This window comes from Colobus angolensis, unplaced genomic scaffold (genome assembly GCF_000951035.1).
Source record: "Colobus angolensis palliatus isolate OR3802 unplaced genomic scaffold, Cang.pa_1.0 Scaffold17, whole genome shotgun sequence".
Lineage (NCBI taxonomy): Eukaryota > Metazoa > Chordata > Mammalia > Primates > Cercopithecidae > Colobus > Colobus angolensis.
In genome coordinates, this window is record NW_012114821.1 from 4,526,570 (window position 1) to 4,545,306 (window position 18,737).

Below are 18,737 nucleotides of genomic sequence, written 5' to 3' on the forward strand. Positions count from 1 at the left end.
GACAGAGCAAGACTCCGTCTCAAAAAAAAAAAAAAAAAGAAATGGACAGAAAGCATTGCTATGCTTTGGACGTGTAATGCTCGTTACATGACCAAAAGTACACAAACATTATGTGCTTGGTGTGAGTCTGTAACTAACCTGCTGAGACACTGGGACTCTTCCTCCCTAACCACCCCCAGTGCCTGGGGCAGTGCCTTCTCCCGCTGAGTTCTGCAGCTAGAACGCACCAGGCCAAACTCTTCTCTACTGCTCAGTCACAACACTCATGTCCTGTTTCAGTGTGTTTTGTTGTTGTTGTTGTTATTGTGTGTATGTATGTATTCATTTATTTATTTTGGAGACAAGTCTCACTCTGTCACCCGACTGGAGTGCAGTGGTGCTATTTTGACTCACTGCAGCCTCCACCTCCCGTACTCAAATGATCCTCCCACCTCAGCCTCCCAGAATGCCGGGATTACAGGCATAAGCCAACTTGCCTGACCCTGTTTCAAGGTTTTGAGTATTTCTTTTCTCTTAGACAAAGCACCTCAAAGACCTCGTCACGTGCCTCTTGCACAGAGCAAATTAGCAAAGTTAGCAAATACTTGCTGAATGAGCAGCCCTCAAGTAAATGCCATTAGAAATACCCACTGATGACAAGTAATGCTTATAGCAGATGCTCTCACAGCCATGATCTCCCTTAATCCTCCCAGCAGCTGAGGGGAGCGTTCTTCTGGTCAGAGGGGCAGGGCAGAGAGAGTGGCCCTCTCAGGACCCCTATGCTCCTTCCCCAGACCTGGCCCCAAACTTCCCTGCACCACTCACCAGGAGTCACCTGGGCCTGGCACATGGGACCAGGTTCCCAACAGTGCTGGCACCCAATGAGCATCTTGCCTGTCTGTCAAGGCTGCTGCATAGTTCTTAAATACTATGAAAAGTTTTGTGGTTTTGCTGAGCCATGATCATCTAACTGGAGCAAGAAAGAAACCAAAACCATATCTTGAGAATGGAGTGGGACTTTTGACTAAAAGCTTTTTATGTAAAATACTTATGTGATTTTTTTTTTTTTTTTTTTTGAGGTCTCATTCTGTTGCCCAGGCTGGAGTGCAGTGGCGCGATCTCGGCTCACCACAACCTCCGCCTCCCAGGTTCAGGCGATTCTCCTGCCTCAGCCTCCCGAGTGGCTGGAACTACAGGCATGCGCCACCACACCCGGCTTATTTTTGTATTTTTAGTAGAGACGGTGTTTCACTATTTTGGCCAGGCTGGTCTTGAACTCCTGACCTCGTGATCTGCCCACCTCGGCCTCCCAAAGTTCTGGGATTACAGACGTGAGCCACCGCACCTGGCCCTGATGTGATCATTTCTTGAGGCAGACATTCCCTTTTGTTTTGGGGATGAAAAAAGTCTTAACATCTGTAGTGATGGTTTGCTGACTTGGGGCAGTTATGAAATGAATTTTGTCTCTTTTCCTGACTCAGAAGGTGACTGTGTAAGTTGAGTTGTGTGAGAAACGGCACTCTCTTAGCCTCCAGCCAAGCAGGAATGTCTTTTTAAACAGCAAATTCCCAGATTAGAAAGTCTGGTGCACTGATGTCACTCTTTCCTGAGTAATTTCTGGGTGGTTGTTTACTGCACACTATCTACCAGGAGCCTAGAAACTTTGAATGAGTGTCATTATTAGAACTCTAGAGTTGTAGGAATGTAGGAAGAGCTGTTTGCCACAGTTAAGACAAGGGTTTCAAACTGCTGCCTGCTGAGCCCTGGGGCATCTGTGTGGAATGGGAAACTAGCAAAGTCTCGCTTTGGCTGCATTCTGAGGGGTTTATGTGATGGCAAACAGCCAAGATGAAGAAGCTGCCTAGCAGTCGCTGCAGCGGCTGCAGCATTATGTGGGACTTCAGATAGCTTCTGAGTAGTCAAGCAGTGGTAAGTAGCAGTGTTACCAACTATGGGGTTTCCAGCTTAAAGCAAGGAGTATTTTCAGAAGCACTTGTAAATACTGTCGCGTTTTTGCTTAGTTTCTTGATCAGATAAAGTACCAGTTAAGCTGAACGATAGGAAGATTGTATTGAGCAATTTAGGGAGATTATTGGCCAGATTGCTAATTGATCACGTAAGTGCCAGTGTGATCACATTATGTGTGAAAAGAATCTGTCCTCAGACATGTATATTCTTGATAAAGTGCTGCGTGGGATTTCTCAGAGGAATTCTGTTCTGCTCAAGATCAACTTTGGCTTGCAAACATTTCATCTTGGCCCGTCCTTCATTTTCTGCAACTTCTTTTTCTTACCAGCTGTCTTTTTCTTACCTATGACTGTGTTTTAAATGGACTTGCCCATTTGGACCAAGGCTATTCTAGAATCATTTCGTGAAGACTTAGAAACCTGATCCTTCTTTCCCCTGTGTATAGGATCCTTTCTTATAGTTATCATGTACTGTTAGCCAACTGGTATTCCTTAGATAACTCAGGGTGGGGTCTTGTATGTGCTAACTCTGGGTTGTCAGCTCCCCTAAGACAATGTGTTGTCTCTCTAGCACAATCCTGGAGGAAGAGAAGGCTCAGCAAGAAGAACGCATGAGGATGGAGTCCAGAAGACAGGCCACAGTGTCCTGGGACTCCGGAGGGTCTGATGAAGCGCCACCCAAGGTAGCTACAGTCCCCACCCCAACTTTGGGGTTGCTTTTACTAACTTTTGAGATTTACAATTTGGCAGCTGTTTTCTATGAGGAGAAAATCAAATATCAGGTTATTCTAAGAGTAATAGTTATAACACCAACTAATCGTTTCCTTTTTGCTTCTCTTCTCGTATTACCCTCATGTGCACTCACTTTCCTCATTTGTATTTCAAGTAGGGATTCTTTGAAGCCATGAGCAGTTGGATTAGATGTCATCTTAAAATGCTTTTCCTATGCTGCCCTAACTTGGAGGCGGTTTTTCTTTTGTTGGTTGTCAGAGATCTCCCTAATGATCAAGTCTGGATTAAAATACCAAACTAGGTCACAGATGCTTTGCATTTTGCTTTATTTAAAAATTAGTCGGTTTCCACCTAACCATATTCCTTTGTTTGGTTTTGTTGAGAACTCTGCACATTTTTTGCCTTTTTCTTTTCGTAGCTGGTGGCTGGGTTGTTTGTTGGGAAAGAGAGCACATTGCAGTTGCTTTTGTTTCCTTAATAAGATCTTCCAGCAGCATCCTTAGACCCTACTTGCCCACTTATGTTCATATCCTTTACTGGTGCCCTCTCCTGCCTCAGAGAGTTCAGCCTAGCCCTTTTACAGTTGCTGGGCCGTGCCATGGCTGGGGGTTTTAGACAGAGTGACACTCTCCCTAGATTAGTAAGTCTTTATATACCATTGGCTTTTGATAGGATGCTATTTTCACACACTGGGTTACTTGCCGTGAATACTCCAATTCTGTTCTTTTTCTCGAAAGTTAATAGATAATAGGATTTTTTGTAGTTAGTAGTTATTAACTACCACCATTTGATATTTGATTAGTTAAAAAATATATTAAGAAACTTTGATAATTCATTTTCTTTATGAAAAGTGTTCAGAAATTTGATAAGACAGAGTACTGTTTAAATATACCAATTTTTTTATCTTGAAGGCTGAAAACTTTTATTTTCTTGGTCGTCATTTTGAACTCTGTAACATTGAACATACATTGAAAGTGAAAATAAGTGATTAACACAATTATGCAGATGGTTAGAGACAGAGGGTGCCTCAGACCAGCTCCCTCTACAGAGAGAAGGACCGAGGCCCAGAGAAGAAACACATACCTGTCTGATGGATGTTACATTGAATGAGGCGGTGGGAACACCTGATGTTTCTCTGTCATTCCCAGCTTAACAACAACAGGAAAAAAAAAACGAACATGTACCCCACATCCCAGCATCTGAGGCCCTCCATGTTCTGTTTACAAGTTTGCCTATTTTTAAATTTGTTTACTACTGCAGAATAGTCCAGTACTGAGAGTCGAGAGAATCTTATCATTAACTTCTCAGGCTTTGAAGTCAAGTGGATTCATTCACATGGGGGTCTGCTGTTTACATTCTGATGACTAAGCAGGTCACCTACCTACTCCAAATCTCACATTCCTCATTTGCAAAATGACTATTTGTATTCCCTACCTCTTGGGTGGGGATGTTAGAAGATAATTCACTCTCCAGCACTTTATTTAGTACACAAGTGCAAAGGAACATAAATATTTGGTAATGAGCACCAAAGAATACAACACTTCCCTGAAACTCACAGAATTAAATCAATTCTTCAGCTACACATATGTCTATATCCCAATCTGTTGGATTTTTAATGAGCTTAATATGACTGATTTTCTAAATTAGGTTCATGGGCAGCGGTGATGAGGCTTCTCAGCTTCTTTTTTGGTTTCAGAGTACAAAAACTAGTTTGGCTTAAATATTTAAATATCCTTAACACTTTTTTTTTTTTTTAGGTATTTTCAAAATGCATATTTTGGGATTTTTTTCTATAAGCAAATTGTTGCACTCTACACAAAGGTTTATTTGTTAAACAGATAAGGAAACTATAGCCCACTGTGTTTTTGTTAACTAAAGTTTTATTGAAACACAGTTTTATTGGAACACACCCATTTATCTGTGTATTATACACAGCTGCTTTCACCCTACACAGGTGTACATGAGCAGTTGTGACAAAGACAGTATGGCCTACACAATTTAAAATATTTACTCTTTGAACTTTAAAGAAAATATTTGGCAACCCCCAGATTAAAAGTTTTAATGGTGCCCGGGCATAGTGGCTCACCCCTGTAATCCCAGCACTTTGGGAGGCCGAGGCGGGCGGATCACCTGAGGTCAAGAATTTAAGACCAGCCTGGCCAACATTGTGAAACCCCATCTCTATTAATACCCAAAAATCAGCCAGCCGTGGTGGGGGGCACCTGTAATCCCAGCTACTCAGGAGACTGAGGCAAGATAATTGCTTGAAACCGGGAGACAGAAGTTGCAGTGAGCCAAGATCACGCCATTGCACTCCAGTTTGGCCCATAAAGTCAGACTCTGTCTCAAAAAAAAAAAAAGTTTTACTGGCTAGAAAATCATCTAAAATAGCATAGATATACAGATGGTTGATGATTATTAACAAATACTAGTATGTTAATTGTTGAACTTTCATGCCAGTCAGAATCAAGTCCTGTATGCAGTTTTTACCTTCTCAGTGTTCATCTTTAGAATCAAATTCTGCCTTTATGGTCACAGTATTTGGCACATCTGAAATGAGTCTGTGATTTCCAATTTGGTAGGCCACTATTTCCTCACTTACTGTACTTTGTAAAGTGAGAATTCGTTAGATTCTGGTGAGTTTTCATAATTCTGCTTGTGATATATTAGAGTAAGTCTTAGATTTATTTTTTTATTTTTATTTTTATTTTTATTTTTTTGGAGACAGAGCCTTGCTCTATTGCCCAGGCTAGAGTTCAGGGGTGCAATCTCGGCTCATTGCACCCTGTGCCTCCTGGATTCAAGCAATTCTCCTGCCTCAGGCTCCTGAGTAGCTGGGATTACAGGCACCTGCCACCATGCTTGCCTAATTTTTGTATTTTTAGCGCAGTCAGGGTTTCACCATGTTAGCCAGGCTGGTCTCAAACTCCTGACCTCAGGTGATCCGCCCACCTCAGCCTCCCAAAGTGCTGGGGTTTCAGGTGTGAGCTACCATGCCCAGCTGTCTTACTTAGATTTTTTTTTTATTTCTACTTTCCTTTCTTTTTTTAAAATAAGATGGGGTCTCACTATGTTGCCCAAGTTCTCTTGAGCTGCTGGGCTTAAACAATCCCCTTGCCTCAGCCTCCAGAGCCACTTAGATTTCTGAAATTTAGATAGGATCTCAGGCTTCTGTAGATAAATTTTGTGTTATTAATACTAATATAGAAAATTTTTAATGTAGCTTAATTAGTTTTATAAGTGAAAACTTGTATAAGTTTTATAGGTGAAAAGTCTTTCTCTTTCCCAATCAAGATTCAAAATTAAGTTTACTTACAGGCCGGGTGTGGTGACTCACACCTATAATTGCAGTGCTTTGGGAGACTGAGGTAGGAGGATCAATTGAGCCCAGGCATTTGAGACCAGCCTGGGCAACAGGATGAGACTCTATCTTTACAAAAAAATTTAAAAATTTGCCAAATTTAGTGGCATGCGCCTGTGACCCTAGCTACTCAGTGGGCTGAGGCAGGAGGATCACTTGAGCCCAGGAGGTGTAGGCTGCATGGAGAGCCATGTTTGTACCTCTGCATTCTGGCCTGGGCAACAGAGCAAGGTCTTGTCTCAAAAAAAAATTAAAAATTTTTCAATTTTTTTTAAAGCTTACTTATACTTGGTTAATAGTAAGAGCATTATAACCACAAAGCCAATTATTAAGAATATGTATGGATCGTTTCACCATGCTTAATACCAATTTTTTCATATAATAATCATCTTTAGAGAACTTTCCCTGAGACAAGTCCTGCATGGGAGTACCCCATTAAATGCTCATTTTCATCTGTGCCTGTTGCTTTCCTGCAGATTCTCACTGGATCAATGGAGAGCCTTAGGATGAAGGTATCTTAGAACAGCCATTCTCAAAGTGTAGTTCTTGGACCTCTGTAGGTCCCCATGACCATTTCAAAGGTCCGTGACATCAGAACTCATCTGATAATGTTTTGTTATTTGCCTGAGGCGGGTGGATCGCTTGAAGCCAGGAGTTCGAGACCAGCCTGGCTAACATGGCGACACCCCGTTTCAACTAAAAATACAAAAATTAGCCAAGCATGGTGGTGCCGGTACTTGTAGTCCCAGATACCCAGGAGGCTGAGGCACAAGAATCACTTGAACCCGGGAGGCAGAGGTTGCACTGAGCTGAGATCGCGCCATTGCACTCCAGCCTGGGAGACAGAGCGAGACTGTATTAAAAAAAAAAAAAAAAAAAAAGATGTTATTTGCCTTTTCCACTAATAGAACTGCTGACACCTTAGCACAAATCAGGACAGTAGCATGAAGTTGTACTAGACATCACTGTGTTCTTCACCTCTGTGCTCACACAAAAAGAAAAAAATGCCATTTTACAGAAGAATGGCCTTGATGAATCTGTGAAAAATATCTGACGTGAAGACCCGGGAAGGGCATGTTAGCCCTGCTGCTGCACACCTAGACACGATGTCTTGTCTTGAGAAAAACACTATACAGTTGAGTTGCAAGCTGGACTAAACACTTTTTTTCATGGAAGACCAGCTTTACTTGAAAGAACAGCTGGCAGACATACTGTTCAGAGTTGGATATTTGGTAGACATTTTCTCAAAAGAGAAAGAAATGAGGCTGTGACATTGAGGAAAACAACTATTTGTTACCAGTGATAAAAATTTTTGTTTTCAAGCAAAAATTAGAGTTTTGAAAAACTTACACCGTGATCTTGACAGCTTTCTAAATTCTTAGACTGTTATAATAAGCTCAGGATGATATTAACATGTGTTATTTTAAAAATATATGTTGTTTACTGAAATGTGTTAACATTGGGAGGATCTGTGCAGCTCAGTAAATCAGTATCTTTCAAATGACCTACACAGGATGTTAAAAATCACACACGAGTAGAATTTCCATTGAAACTACAAGAAAAAGTAATAGATTTTTTCCCCCTTAATTCTGTGGATTTTAATGTAACAGATGATACCATTGTAAATTCCACATTGCAACTCACCTTTAAGAAGCTACCGCTTGCATTTTGGTGTCGAATCAAAAAACAATACCACAATTGTGCTCAAAATCTACCGAAATGCTCCTCCCGTTTCCAGTTGTACAGCTGTATGAGTTTACTTTTTTTTCCCCTCATGTATTGCAACAAAAGAGAACATCGTAAGACTGCAGAAACATATGAGGACCTGCTGCCTTCTGTTAAGCCTAACATTAAAGCGAATTTACATAAATGTAGATGTACATGTGTTCTTCTCAGTTTGGTTTGTTTGGTTTTGAAAACGTGGTTTTTTTAGTATGTGATGAGCTTATTCTTAAATGAATTAATAAATACTTTTTAGTATCTTTTAATTTCTAACAGTATGAGTATTGGTAGTTATATTCTAAATAAACAAAAACTCTTTAAAAGAGTCCTCAGTAATTTTTGAAACTGTACAGGGATCCTGAAAATGATGAAATGTTTGAGAATAACTGCCTCATAACATTGTTCTCAACCCTAATCAAACCCAGCACAGCATTTATATTAAAAATGATTTTATAATGTCCCATTTACTAATCCTGAAATAAAATACATAGGTAATAGAATGACTTACCAATTTCAGAATATCAGTGGAAGAATACTAGTGTTTGGAGACCCAACTATACAGGAGAAATAAAAGGAAAGTCATTTTTTATAACGTTATGCATGCATGTATAAAGCACTCAGGTCTAATGACATTGGGAGACATGGTGGCATAGCCAGATCCTTACACCTGTTTGTGGACTCACCATGAATACAGCAGTGACAGAGCAAACCTCCACAGCTATAACTGATAGGAATTTCATTAGTCTTGGTGATGTCATTTTCTAGAATGGTAAGAAAATCTTGGTAAATTTTAAATGAAACATAATAAAATTGCCCATCAGTATACACGGTAGTTGCTGTTCTGCAAAGTTCAGTTCCTCATAAACTATACAGAAGATCTATACAAACTATACAAAATATATAAAGCAGAATTCATTCTGTGTTCAAGCAACAGGGATTTTATTGTTGCTGTTGTTTTACTTACATAAAGTTGAGAGAAACAGCAGAAAGTCCTGCGGGGACCAGGCATGGTGGCTCACGCCTGTAACCCCAGCACTTTGGGCAGCCAAGATGAGCTGATCACTTGAGGCCAGTAGTTTGAGACCAGCCTGGGCAACATGGCGAATCACCGTCTCTGCTAAAAATACAAAAATTATCTAGGCGTGGTGGTGTGCACATGTAATCCCAGCTATTCAGGAGGCTGAGGCATGAGAATTGCTTAAACTCAGGAGACAGAAGTTGCAGCGAGCCAAGATCACGCCACTGTACTGTAGCCTGGGTGGCAGAACGATACTCCATCTCAAAAAATAAAAATACAAAAATTAGCTGGGTGTGATTGTGCATGCCTGTAATCCCAGCTACTTGGGAATCTGAGGCATGAGAATCACTGAAACTCGGGAGGCAGAGGTTGCAGTGAGCCGAGATCATGCCACTGCTCTCCACCCTAGGCAACAGAGCATGACTGTCTCAAAACAGAAAAAGAAGTCCTGCGGGACATGAAACAAATCCTGTTGTTCAGGCCTGTCCCCTCACTGCCAGAAATCCCACCTGCTGACCTCTTCCTGAATGCCAATTGTGTGATCATGGAAAGCACCCTCCCTAATAACAGTTCTCCCTTGATATCTGCAAGGGATGGAGATTAAAATCCACAGATGCATAAATTCCTTATATAAGATAGCACAGTATTGCATATAACCTACATACCTCTTCCAGTATACTTATTTTTGTTGTTGTTGTTGGCTTGTTCTGTTTTTTGAGACAGAGTCTCACTCTCCATGCTGGAGTGCCAGGGTGCGATCTCAGCTCACTGCAACCTCTGCCTCCCGGGTTCAAGCCATTCTCACGCCTCAGCCTCCCAAGTAGCTGGGATTACAGGCGTGCACCACAATGCCTGGCTAATGTTTTTGTATTTTTAGTAAAGACAAGGTTTCACCATGTTGACCAGGCTGGTCTCAAACTCCTGACCTCAGGAAATCCGCCCACCACAGGAGCTGGTTATTGTACTCCTTTTGTCATTGACAGTAGGGAGGCATAGAGAGCTGAAGCACCCTACTGTGAACACTGACAGTCTGGCTCAAAGCCTGCCCTCTTGACCACCATGCTAACCTCCAATTTGTAGAGAACAGAAGTAGAGCTGTTTTACCAGTACAGTTGTGCTCTCCATGGCTGTTGGTTAGCAACATTTGATTTTGTGGTGTCTTCTGTGCAAATATTTTGTCTATCATAAAACATATTTTCAATTTTTTACCTTTTATTTTTATTTTGAAATGGAACCTTGTGTTATCATTTGCTACCCAGTTAAGTCTTTGCATCACTGTGAGATAGTTTACATTGGTTTTGCCATTCTCTGATCTGTTTATTTTGTATGTTCCTTTTTATTTGGTGAGTCAGAAGTACGCTTATCATAGTACGTCATCATGGCACAACAGATTTTGGAGTCACGCAGTTCTACCGTTACCACCTATATGCCCTATTTAGATTACCCAATTTATCTGAGACTCTGTAAAATAGGGGTTATAGTATTGCTTCATAGCAATGTCGTGATCAAGATTATCAACTTGTGTGTAAAGCAGGTAATTCAGTACACACAGAATACACAGTAAATAGCAAATTTTTTTTTTTTTTTTTTTTTTGCCTGAATTTATCAAGAGTGCATCACTGTGCAGCTGTCAGCTCTGTTTATTATTATTCCAGTCCCCGGCTCTGCCTCATTCCATTCTTGGACTCCAAGAGCATTTGATTCAGGAAACCCTTTCCCCTGCAACCATTATTAATGCTTGTATATTAACACATATCTTTAAAACTCTTTTTTTTTTTTGGACCTCTTTTAATTCAACACAACCATGTCATAGAACACCCTTTGGAAATTGCCACCCTGGCACACAGAGTAGAGAAAAGACTAGAATGCTCTCTTTATACCCTTTTCCTGTTTGGGGTGTCTTTGGGGGAATTCATGTTGTTATTTAGTTAAGTTTAGAGTAGACTATTTGGAACACTGTTTGAAACATGACAGGGCTAAGCAAAAAGAAAGGATTTTTCGCCCTCAGGAATTTAGCAGCTCATAATAGCACGGGTAGAGCAAGTGCAAAGTACCTGCAACCCAGGGTAGGGTTTGAAAAAGGCCTCCTTAGGAGAGCAGAGGACATGTTAGGCTGGCAAAATCAGGAGCCGTTCTGTGAAAAAAGTAACATCTAAAAGAGTGAAAGGATCAGAAGTATTCTACAGATGGAGGGAGGAGACATTCCAGGCAGAGGGGACATTATAAGCAAAACTGAGGGGGGAAGTGAGACTGATTTTAGAGACCAAAACATACTCTGGACCTAACTAGAGCAAAGCACGTGTTCACCCAGCACTGTGGGAGAGAGAGACAGACACTAAGGAGTTTTCTTTCCTAAGCTTGATGGGACTTAAATCCATTTCATTTTATTCTGGACTTAATTTGGCTAGACAGTAATGGGTTTCCACCTTGTTAAATCCTCCAAGTTTTAAAAGACTTTATTGACTTCTTTGAGACTTCTGTTTCAGACTAAATTGTTCTTTCACTATGAACTTTGAATTCGTTTATCCCGGAAACAAAGTGAGAATTTAAGACCTGGAAGTGACTTTAGAGATCCTCTAGCTCACCCCCATCTTATGGATGAGGATCTAGAAGCCAGTCAGTTTCATCATTTGACCATAGTAACACAACCAGGAAGTTGGCAAACAATAGAACACAAGTGCCTTCTCTCCAGGTCCCAGACTGCTGGACAGAGAGCATTTGGTTCCCTCGGGCTCAGAATATTCAGTATCCCGTTTTGTTATTAATGATACTTCAGTAGCTTTATGAAGATACGATTTACATACCATGCGGTTTATCCACTGAAAGTGTGCAGTTCGGCTGGGCACAGTGGCTCACTCCTGTAATCCCATCACTTTGGGAGGTTGAGGCAAGCAGATCACTTAAGGCCAGGAGTTCAAGACCAGCCTGGCCAACATGGCAAAACTCTGTCTCTACTGTAAATACAAAAATTAGCCTGGTGAGGTGCCGCATGCCTGTAATCCCAGCTACCTGAGAGGCTGGGGCATGAGAATTGCTCAAACCCGGGAGGCAGTGGTTGCAGTGAACCAGGATTGTACACTGCACTCCAGCCTGTATGACAGAGTGAGACTCTAAATAAATAAATTGTACAATTCAATGTTTTTTAGTATATTCAGAGTTGTGCAACCATCACCACAACCAGTTTTAGGACTTCTGTTTTTAGTAGAGACGGGGTCTCACTGTGTTCCCCAGGCTGGTCTCAAACTCCTGGGCTCAAGTGGTCATCCCACCTCGGCCTCCCAAAGTGCTGGGATTACAGGCGTGAGCCATAGCGCCCAGCCTAGAACATTTTTATGAAATGTTCTAAAATGAAATCCTGCACCCGAAATGAAATCCTGCACCCATTAGCTGTCATCCCCCATTTCCTCCTCCTTCCAACCCCTGGCAATCACTTATGTACTTGCTATCTATATTAATCTTTCCTAGTCTAGATATTTCATTAAAGAAATCGTATGTTCTTTGTGACTGACTTTTTTCACTTAGAATGTTTCGAAAGTTCATCTAAGTTGTAGCACGTGTCAGTACTTTATTCCCTTTAATTACAAATAATATCCCTTTCATAGGTATGCAGCATTTTGTTTATCCATTTATATCAGTTGATGGACATGGACTGTTCCCCATTTTTAGCTATTGTGAATAATACTGTTAAGAACATTCATGTACATGTTTGTGTTTACTTATTTGTTTTTTTCAAAGATACAGTCTTGCTGTGTTGCCCAGGCTGGCCTCTTAATTCCTCGGCTCAAGCGACCCTCCCACTTCAGCCTTCTGAGTAGCTGATGCGCATGTTTTTGTGCGGATATATACTTTCATTTCTCTGTTACATATACCTGAAAGTAGAATTGCTGGATCATATGCTAGTTCTCTATTTAGTTTTTCAGGAATAGCCATACTGTCTTCCATAGTGACTACACCATTTTACATTCCCATCAGACTGGCCTGATTGGTTTTCAACTCCTGGCCTCAAACAATCTGCCCACCTTGGTCTCCCAAAGTGCTAGGATTACAGGCATAAGCTACCGTGCCCTGCCCAAGATTTAAGTTTTCTTCTAAGAATCTTAGAGTTTTTAACTTTTACATTTAGACATGTAATCCATTTCGAGTTAATTTTTGTGTGTGTTGGGAGGAAGAGGTCAAACTTCAGTTTTTCACGCATAGCTGTCCAGTTGCCATAGGATCATTTGTTGAAAAGACTGTTCTTTCCGCATTGAAATGTCTTAGCATCTTTTTATCATTCTTCTCAACTAAGCTCTATTAGGAAAATGTCTTTGTCTATTCACAAAATACAGGTTTATCAAAATCCAAAGGTTCATTCATAGGATGCTCTGTTGATTTTACAGCCCAGCAGACCGGGTTATCCTAGTCCGAGGTCCAGCGAAGGATTTTATCCCAGCCCACAGCACATGGTACAAACCAATCATTACCAGGTATGCCAGTCATTACAGGTGTAAACTGTGTTACCAGATTATTTAGCACTTTTGGGATAGAGAGGTACATTGTGCATATTTTATTTTATTTGTGTGCTTATGAGTATGATTTGGCCGATAGAAAGCTGGGAAAGTGGTTACCCTAATCATTGAGTGATGTCTCAAGACCCCACACAGAAGGTGTTTGCTTTTCACTCCATCTTCAAGTGGACAGGGCCAGGGCCTGCTGCCATTCTTAGGCACGTTTTCATCCACTTGCTATGGTAAAGGGCAAGGTGAAGCCAGTGGGCACACACTCTGCAGAGGGAGTACTGAACTGGACAGTTTTTATGGAAGGCAAGAATAAAATTCAAAATTAACAGAACCCAGATGAAATACCATATGGACAAGTGTGAAAAGTGTTAGATTTATAGACAGATACCCTGTGCAAATTAGAAAAAATTATCCTTGAATGAAAAGGGCCTGAAAAAAAGTAAACAATTCATTTGTTTTGAGAAAAAGTTATTAACTTTTACTGAGGTATACCTTACAATGCACAGGTCTTTGTTCCGACAGATGCATACCCCAGTGCATCCCATCCTCACTTCAGAATATGGAGTGTGTCTGTGACCCCGGCAGTTCCTTTGTGCCCCTTCCCATCAGACACCTCCTGCCCCAAGAGCAACCACTCTTCTCACTTCTAGTATCAGAGATTTCTGCCTGTTCTAGAATTTTATATAAATAGATCATATAGAGTGTGCTTTTTAGGGCTTATCTTTTTTTAACTCATTGTAGTGTCTGTAGAAGTCAGAGTCCTATTGAAGGTGTCAGTACTTAACCTTTCCTACCTCCTTCACAGAGCTGTTGAAAGCATGGTTTAAATTAAGGCCTCTTGGGTCAAAATGGGCAAAAAATCTTAACTATTGGTACTTAACTGTCAGTAATAAGGGAGAATGTAAGCACTTTCTTATTAGAAAAGATAGGTCAGTGGTAGTTTAGAACAGCAAATTTCAGCCTCGTTAGCCTCCAGATTCTAATGTATTAATTCTGGAACCCAAGAATAGCTTATCGTTAGCAAGCTACCTCAGTGCGTTCCGAGGCAGGTGACTCAGTCAGACCTGTTTTGGGAGACACTGTTCTGAGATGGCCGCTTGCTTGGCAGAAGAGGAGTGAATGAATCATTTGAGTTTTCTCGGGCACTTGTCTGTTCGTTCAGCAGGGTTGTACTGAATGTTCATCTACTCTGCCTGGCACTATTCTAGGCACTGGGAATATGAAGACAAATAAAGTACTCTTTTTTCTCATGGAAGGAGCTCACAGGACCCTTTGTCAGTTTAGATTACTACCAATTCCATAAGTGAAGAAGCCAAAACCCTGACCCAGCACAAGGGTCAGAGCAATGGGAAGTATGCAGGTGGCCTAAAGAAAGAAACCCCACCTCTATGATTGCTGAGAGACCCTGAGTTCTGGCAAACAAGCAGATGGGCCCCAGAGTCTGTGCCTGGCTGGTATGGAAAGTGAACTGGCCCTGAGTGGGAATTGAATACGAGCATTGTTTTGAGAAAACATGACAGCACCTGCTTAATGAGACAAGCTGTTAGCAGAGAGACAGTTCTCTTTGTGTCCCAGCAGGCCTGGTCTGTGGCACTGTCAAGATTTGAAACTCTCATATGTGTTTGTTAGTGGCTGGCTGTCACCAGTGCAGTGGAAGCCCCTGAGAGTGAGGACTTGTCTCTATTTTAAGGGCTTAGAACAGCATGTAAAAGTGAGTAAATAGAGAATTAAGTAAAACATTGATTTTTTTCATTGAACTAATGTGTGATTAACCTTTCCCAAGCCTACATTTTCCTCTCTTGTAAATGAGACCAACTATGAGACATTTCCTGAAGTTACTTCATTTTTAGCCTAAAGTGATCCTTCTACATGGTTACTATTATGTAGAAAACTGCCTTAGACCATTTTAAACCTCCTTGTGAAAATTCCTAAATGTTTTCTGGCAGTAATATGTCCCTTTTCACCAAAAATCTTGATACAGCATTTTGCATTTAGTAGCAGTTTTTATTATTAAGATATTTTCATTCAAATAAACTGTGAGAACTAACTGTATGTCTTTCTTGAAAATTCATTAATTTGATATTGTCCATATGGAGTTTTGGTATAAATTAATGCCTAGAGACCGAATAAATGCACAAAACCTTTGTTGAAGGATGTGTTGATATTTGGAAATACAGTTTTGGCTGTGCTTTATCTCACTAAAAAATTAACTGACAACACCCACCATGCAACACTAGCCTAATGAGGTGTGGAAACCAATACTGATTCTGTTCTCTGTCTTTCTCTTGATTGAGAGAAGGAACTATGTAAAGAAACCTGTCTTATTTTCCTTCTGCCTTGAAATTTTTCTCTATGTCCAACTGAATGTCTTCTCTCTGCCTTAGTCATCATTGTTAGAATGTAAAGGTATGACTTATCCTACCATCAGCTCCTAGGTCATTAGAGGATAAACAGTTGAGGGGTTTTGTGTGTGTGTTTTTTGTTGTTGTTATTCTTGTTGGGAGATAGTGGTTGGTTGGGCAGGAAAGGGGTTTCTAGAGCAGAGTATGGCACAGCCATTTTTGTGGCTTCCTGTTGCTTTTGCATCCAAGGATGGCCTGCCCTCATTATTTTAGTAAATGTGAAATTCCAAAGAAACAATTTCTTATTTTCTAGTATATACTTGCACTAGCTCTCTAATGCAGCCATAACAAATGTCCTTTCTTGAGACTTTAGCTGAGAGTTCATTTCCTTGCCTTATCAGCTCCTGAAGGCCACCCACATGCCTTGGCTCATGGTCCCCTTACTCCAAGTTCTGAAGCCAGAAGATTTTGTGTTTTTTTTTTGTTTTTGTTTGTTTGTTTGTTTGTTTGTTTCTTTGAGACAGTCTCTCGCTCTGTCACCCAGGCTGGAGTGCAGTGGCGCGATCTCGGCTCACTGCAAGCTCCTCCTCCTGGGTTCACACCATTCTCCTGCCTCAGCCTCCCGATTAGCTGGGACTACAGGCACCTGCCACCACACCCAGCTAATTTTTTGTATTTTTTAGTAGAGATGGGGTTTCACTGTGTTAGCCAGGATGGTCTCATCTCCTGACCTTGTGATCCGCCCACCTCGGCCTCCCAAAGTGCTGGGATTACAGACTTGAGCCACTGTGCCCGGCCCAGAGCCAGCAGTATTAACTCTCTCTGACCCTTCTTCAGTGGTCCCATGTCCCTCCCTCCTCTTATACTTCCCTCTTGCACTTTTAAGGACCCTTGTAATTATATTGGACTCACTCAGATATCCTGGATACCCTCCCATCCCAAGGTCCTTGACTTACAACCACATCTGCAAAGTCTCTTTCGCCATGTAAGGAAACATATTCACATGTTCAAGGGATTAGAACATGGGTATCTTTGGGGGGCCATAATTATGCCTACCACAATATTCTCTGTAATTTTAGTTTCCTTTGTGTATGAAGCAGAACTGTGCAGATGTTATAGTTGAACATTACCTTGCCTCCTTACTCATTCACAGGTTTCTGGCTACCCTGGTTCACATGGAATCACAGCCATGGCTGGCAGCATCTATCCAGGTCAGACATCTCTTTTGGACCAAACAGATTCATGGAATCATAGACCTCAGGAGATAGCAATGTGGCAGCCCAATGTGGAGGTAAATCGGGTGTCTTGGGCTTCAGTTTGTTAACTTATAAAGGATGGCAAAGCTGGGCATGGTGGCTTACACCTGTAATTCCAGCACTTTTGGGAGGCTGAGGTAGGAGGATTGCTTGAGCCCAAGAGTTTGAAACCAGTCTGGGCAACATAATGAGACCCTGTCTCTACAAAAAATAGAAAATTAGTCACGTGTGGTGGTATATGCCTGTAGTCCTCGCTACTCGGGATGCTGGGGTGAGAGGATCGTTTGAGCCTAGGAAGTTGAGATTACAGTGAGGTGAGATCGTGCCACTGCACTCCAGCCTGGGCAACAGAATAAGAACCTGTCTCCAAAAAAAAAAAAAAAAAGTAGCAAAGCATGGCCTAAGGCACCTTTTATTTCTAAATCCTAAGATTTATTGATTTTAATGACTTTTTTTTTTTTTTTTGAGACAGAGTCTCAGTGTGTCTCCCAGGCTGGAATGCAGTGGTACAATCTCGGCTTACTGCAACCTCTGCCTCCCAGGTTCAAACAATTCTGCCTCAGCCTCCCGAGCAGCTTGGATTACAAGCGCAAGCCACCACGCCCAGCTCATTTTTGTATTTTTTAGTAGAGGCAGAGTTTCACCATGTTGGCCAGGCTGGTCTTGAACCCCTGACTTCAAGTGATCCACCTGCCTCAGCCTCCCAAAGTGCTGGGATTGCAGGCTTGAGCCACTATGCCTGGCCATATTTTAATGACTTAATTCAAAGATCAGGATACTCCATCTACTCAAATGCTTTCTGGTTTCATGAACTTTTTTAACTAAAAGAACCCAGGGTGAAATACTAAAGTCTTTAGTCCATTTATTTGAAAGGCAAAGCCCTCAGTGGAATATAATCAGCATATGCATGAGGCCAACGAAGAAACAGGAAGACAAAGCATTCAGTTCTTTGGACCATGTTAATTTTTACTAAATTTTCCTGGTAAAACCAAGAACTACTCTTATAGTTTAAAAATTTATTTGAGCTGGGTACAGTAACACACACCCATAGTTGCATCTACTCAAGAGGCTGAGGTGGTAAGATAACTTGAGCCTAGGAGTTTGATGCCAGCCTGGGCAACATAGCAAGACCCCATCTCATTAAAAAGAAAAAAAATTACTTATTTGAATAAAAGAGCATCTATAGTTGTCTGCTACTTAATACTCTATAATATGTATCATATTTCAGCCTTCTATTCTAGATTGTTTCTACTTTTTTACTATAAGTAACTGCATTCTTTGCACATACCTTGTGTTATTTCTTTAAAATAGACCCCCTACAAGTGAATCTGTGAGCTAAAGTGTTGTTTACTTGTTAAAGATGCTTGATGCACATTAAATTGCACCCTCCAGAAAAGTTACTCCCACAAGCACAGTATGAGAGATCCTGTTTCTACCATACTTGCTGTTTTGCTTATCTTTTCTTGAAAGACACATAAAACAATGTAAGAACATAGGAATAGACTTAAGAGACTGGACATGCTGTTTCAACCCTTCTTCCAGGACTCTACAGCATTGGACCTGCGAGGGATTGGGCAAGTGTTGCCAACCCACCTGATGGAAGAGCGGCTAATCCGACAGCAACAGGAAATGGAAGAAGATCAGCGCTGGCTGGAAAAAGAGGAAAGATTTCTGGTAATTGTGTTTCTGAAAGGCTTCTTTGACATTTTAAGCCATGTTAGAGTCTACTATATTGCAAATTATTGCAAAATGTTATGTTTCAAAGCAGGAGAGTTAGTTTTACAACTACTCCTTAAAACTTGCGATAGGCCGGGGCCAGGTGCGGTGGCTCAAGCCTGTAATCCCAGCACTTTGGGAGGCC

The 18,737-nt window shown here is 41.2% G+C and overlaps 1 protein-coding gene across 1 annotated transcript in view; it reads left to right on the forward strand.

Annotated features, from left to right (window-relative positions):
• Nucleotides 1–18,737, forward strand: part of PTK2 (protein tyrosine kinase 2) — a 309,021-nt gene that overhangs the window by 247,330 nt on the left and 42,954 nt on the right. Inside the window, exons 27-30 of the mRNA XM_011938127.1 lie at nt 2,518–2,629; nt 13,159–13,245; nt 16,774–16,911; nt 18,419–18,550. Coding sequence (XP_011793517.1) covers nt 2,518–2,629; nt 13,159–13,245; nt 16,774–16,911; nt 18,419–18,550 — 469 coding nt within the window. The remainder of the gene's footprint in view (nt 1–2,517; nt 2,630–13,158; nt 13,246–16,773; nt 16,912–18,418; nt 18,551–18,737) is intronic.